This window comes from Gekko japonicus, unplaced genomic scaffold (genome assembly GCF_001447785.1).
Source record: "Gekko japonicus isolate JY-2015 unplaced genomic scaffold, Gekko_japonicus_V1.1 scaffold64, whole genome shotgun sequence".
In the NCBI taxonomy this organism is placed as follows: Eukaryota; Metazoa; Chordata; class Lepidosauria; order Squamata; family Gekkonidae; genus Gekko; species Gekko japonicus.
The window spans coordinates 1056214-1060788 of record NW_015170277.1 but is presented as its reverse complement, the minus strand read 5'-3'; the positions used below and the strand labels follow the sequence as shown (position 1 = coordinate 1060788).

The 4575-nt window shown below is 50.9% G+C and overlaps 1 protein-coding gene across 3 annotated transcripts in view; it reads right to left on the bottom strand.

Moving 5' to 3' along the window:
• LOC107115913 (lysine-specific demethylase 2B-like) overlaps window positions 1-4575 on the bottom strand; it is a 64843-nt gene that overhangs the window by 15019 nt on the left and 45249 nt on the right. For all 3 annotated transcript variants that reach the window (XM_015417708.1, XM_015417707.1, XM_015417710.1), the window contains one exon: window positions 990-1214. In XM_015417708.1, the coding sequence (XP_015273194.1) occupies window positions 990-1214 (225 nt within the window). The remainder of the gene's footprint in view (window positions 1-989; window positions 1215-4575) is intronic.

The following is a 4575-nucleotide window of genomic DNA, read 5'->3' as shown; positions in this document are numbered from 1 at the left end:
GGGGGGTCAACAGTGGGAGGGCTTCTAATGTCCTGGCCCCACTGGTGGACCTCCTGATGGCACTGGTATTTCTGGCCACTGTGTGATACGGAGTGTTGGACTGGATGGGCCTTTGGCCTGATCCAACATTGGCATCTCTTATGTTCTTAAGGTGCACGGAACGCTGTTACCTTTGCCACCGAAGCGGTACCTATTTATCTACTTGCAATTTCTTGCTTTCGAACTGCTGGGTTGGGAGGAGCTGGAACCAGAGATGGGAGCTCACTCCGTCATGGGGCACTTGGGTCTCGAACTGCTGAACTACCAACCTTCCAGCCTGCAGTTCAGCGTCTTAACCACTTGAGCCACCACAGCTTACACCCACATTTTGTTGGCCTCTAAGGTGCTATTGGACTCAAATGGATGCACAATGTCAGTCCGGTCTGGACCCTGGCAGATTTGAACAGAAAATGAGCAGACCAGGGAAAATAAGTTTCCTTTTGCAGAGTCCGGGGAGTCTTGGCTTGCACCAGATTCACGTGACCAATGAAGAGCAGTGTTCCCTCTAAGCTGAGTTAGTGTGAACTAGCTCACAGTTCTTTAGCTTCCGGCTCACACGTTTTTGTCTTAGCTCAAGAAGGATGGCTCCAGAGCAAACTAATTTTTGCAGTAGCCAAATTGCTCGCTCACAACTTTAATGCCAGCAGCTCACAAAGTAGAAATTTTGCTCACAACACTCCACAACTTAGAGGGAGCATTGATGAAGAGGCATCTGTGACATGGTGTCAGAGCAGCTGAAAGCAGACCTGCGTCTACTTCAGCTGTGTACATTCCCCAAAAGCTGCTCGCTTATTAAAAAATCTGCTCTAGCCTGCGGCCTACATTTATGACTTGTGGTCTTAAGAAAGCGCTGCGGGGGAGCCAACTTTAGTAAAGCCTCTCTGGCTGGTTGCAGCACCAGGCCACCGTGACGAGCCACAGGCGAGCCACACCCCACAAACCAGGCTTACCGCGATGCACTGCCTCATGATACACGACTGCTTCATCCGGCCCGGCCCACCAAACTTCTTCATGTCCTTGCAGAAGTGACACTCGCCACATTCGGTGCGCAGGCAGGCCTCGCACTTGCGACATCGCGTCCTCCTCCGGCGAGCCCCCGCAGTCGTCCGGTTTGCTGCGAGCTTCACGGCAGAAGCGGGTCCCAGCTTACCCTTTGGCCTGCCGACGGCTCGATTCTGGAAAAGGACAAGTGATAACGCACCATGGTTAATTCTTGGGCATGGTCAAAGCTACTAAGGAGGGACTCCTCCGTGTAAGAAGACCGTTTGACCCAACCTCTCACGTCACTTGCTGCAGCAGGTTTCAAACATGTTTCCTTCAGCAGACCCTCTCCACACTAACCCTTGGGCACGGCAGAGGAATATCCGACTTCCTGTAAGGAGCGTGGTGGGGCCACACTGTTGAGAGTGTGACCCCCGAATGCACCCAATGGTCCCTGCCAGTGCTGAGCTAAGCTGAGTTAGGGTGAGCTAGCTCACAGTTCTTTAGCCTCCAGCTCACACATATTTTTTTGCCTTAGCTCAGGAAGGAGGGCTCCAGAGCAAACTGATTTATTCAGTGGCCAAATCGCTCGCTCACAGCTTTAATGCCAATAGCTCGCAAAGCAGAATTTTTGCTCACAAGACTCCACAGCTTAGAGGGAGCATTGGTCCCTGCACATGATGAGGAAGACTGGCCATGAAGGGGTCAGATGTCTCCAAAGGAGATGTCCCCTCTTACTGACCTTCTCACTGAGAAATGCTTGAAAAGCTTCCAAAGAAACAAGAAAATGAAGGAAAATCAAGATTGCAGGAACAGTCCTGGCTGGTGAAAACTGAAGAGGCACCAGGAGCACTGATGCGCTTGATCAGATCCAATCAAATGGGGAAATGTACAATAGCCTGTATTAAGATGGTGGGGGTGGAAAATGGCATCAACTTGCAACGACCCCACAGAGTTTTCAAGGCAAGAGACGAGCAGCGGTGGTTTGCCACTGGCTTCGTCTATGTAGCGGCCCCCTAAGTCTTCCTCGGTGGTCTCCCATACTAACCGGCGCTGACCCTGCTTAGCTTTCGAGATCTGAATAGCCTGGCCAGGGTGCATCGACATGCGCAATGATTACGAATGTTCAGAATGAGCATCGATCTCGCGATGGCATACAAATATCATCAGACGGTTTTTATTCCCATAAAGAGGATCCTGAGGAGCCCCGAATTCGAAAAGCCAGTTTGCTGCTGCCAGTCAGGGGTGACAGAGCGGGAGAGATATTCCATGATTCAGTTCCTTGCTCCAAAACAGAGTGCCAACCATGCTTGCTTTTTAAAACGTTTTAGCTGCTTTCCTCCCCCCAAAGGATAACAAGAGCAGCAGCACCAAATGTGACAAGGCCCAAGCAATTCTCAGACCCCTCCTCCACCTTCTCATTGGCTGTCACATGCCCCAGTAAGAAGAAGAGATTGGATTTATACCCCCTGCCCTTCACTACCCAAAGGTGTCTCAGAGCGGCTTACAAACTCCTTCCCCTCCCCACAACAGACACCCGGAGGTAGGAGGGGCTGAGAGCTCTGGCAGAAACTGCTCTTTTTCAAGAACAGCCCTGACAGAACTATGGCTTGCCCAAGGTCATCCAGCTGGTGCAAGTGGAGAAGTGGGGAATCAAACCCGGTTCTCCCAGATTAGAGTCCACGCACTTAACTACTACACCAAACTAAAGCTAAGTGTGTGGTGCAGAAAGTGAACTGTGAAAGTAAAAGGTATTACGAGTTTCATTTGTGGCTGAATTAATGGAACTGATGTTCCTGTTTCAGTGAAGAGCACACGACCAACAGCCCAGCGTCTTAAACAACCACCCATCATCCCCAGAAGCAGAGTGACACAGTGACCAGAATCAGGTGCAGTTGCTTTAGGCAAAAATGTTTTCACAGGGCCATCAATGGCCCTGAAGTGCACCAATACCACAGGTCCTTTCCACATGTTATGCAAAAGCAAACCAACTTGGTACAGTGGACAGAGTGGTGAACGAGGGCCCTGGGTGACATGGGTTTGAATCCCCACCTCTACCACGGAAACTCGCACGGCTTCCTTGGCTCCGTTACAAACTCTCAACCTGGCCTACCTCACAGGGTTGCTGTGGGAAAAGGGAGGCAGTGAGTACAGTGTTCTTTTAAAAAGCTACTTTTGAGTCCCAACTGGGGACAGAAGCGGGATATCAATAAATAAAATCATCATAAATACAAATAAGCGTAAACCTGGATTTGCTACTGGAAGCTCACTTAGGAAAGGAGCCGCAGCTGATTTTGGCAAACGCAGGCTCGTCCCAGCTTCTTCACACCTCACATTTTCACATGTCTTAGGTGTACCGCTTGGAGGAAAATAAACACTGTCCAGTGTAAAATCAGCCTATATCTTGAGGTTACCATTTGCTAAGCTAATCAGAAACTGAGCCGGTTGCAACACACACCAATTTGTTTTAAATGTTACATCCATGTGTATAAACAGATGCAGTCCCCCACATGCTGCCTTCAGGGTTTCTGAAGCAGATCTACTAAGGACATAAACCAGGCGACCACAGAACTTTCTCTGGGTTATTTTCTGGCCATTCTGTTGTTTACTAGTATCATTTACACACTGTTTGAAAAAGGGAATTTCAGAGCACCTTCCAGCATACCAAATAAAACAACCGTGGTGTCTGCATCCTGCCCCCAGAAAGCATCTGAGGAAACAACTGGCCATTTCAACAGTTTTTTCTTTCCCATTAAAAAGGAATTACACAACATCCTTGGTGTGGTGGGATGAGATTTTGTAACAAAATTAGGGTAAGGCAACTCAGTCCGTGATATGGCCTTTCAAAAACCCATACAATTCCACAAAGTAGTATTTAAGCAATCCGTTCTGGAATGGAAGGGGGTCCTCCCCCCAGCAGAGTGGAACTGCAAAGAGCTATGAAATGTACAATCTGCTCTTCTGTGTTGCTCTTAAAAAAGCAATTTACGGGGCTCCTCCCACCTTTATTTTTTTCATACCTGCCTTTTCTCCCCAATGGAGACCCCAAATGCCTTACATCCTCCTCTTCTCCCATTTATCCTACAACAACCCTGCGAGGTGGGCCAGGCTGAGTACACGTGTGTGTGTGTGAGAGAGAGAGAGAGACTGGCCCCAAGTCCCTTGGCAAGTGTCCAGGCAGAGCTGGGTCTCCCAGGTCTCAGGCCCACCCTTTTAACCACGGTGCGGCTCTGGCTCTCTTTAGCCAGAGATCCAAAGGGGCCACGACTATTAGGTTCGCCGGCCGGCCGGCCTAGGCGCCCTGTGACACCCGGAAGCCCGAATGATCTATCGAGCGACCAGCTGGCCTGGGCTGGCGGTACCATGCTCCGGCCCAGCAGTCCGACGCACGCTGGCTCGGGAGCCGGTCCCGGGCCGAACAATGAGCCTTGCAGCCCGGCTCGCTGGGAAGCCAAACCCGCCGGATCGCGGCAGGCTGCAGCCCACCAGGGACTCGGCGGACCCCCAGGCAGGCAGGCAGGCTTCGCAGAGGAGCCGCAGCCCCTCGCCCGGACC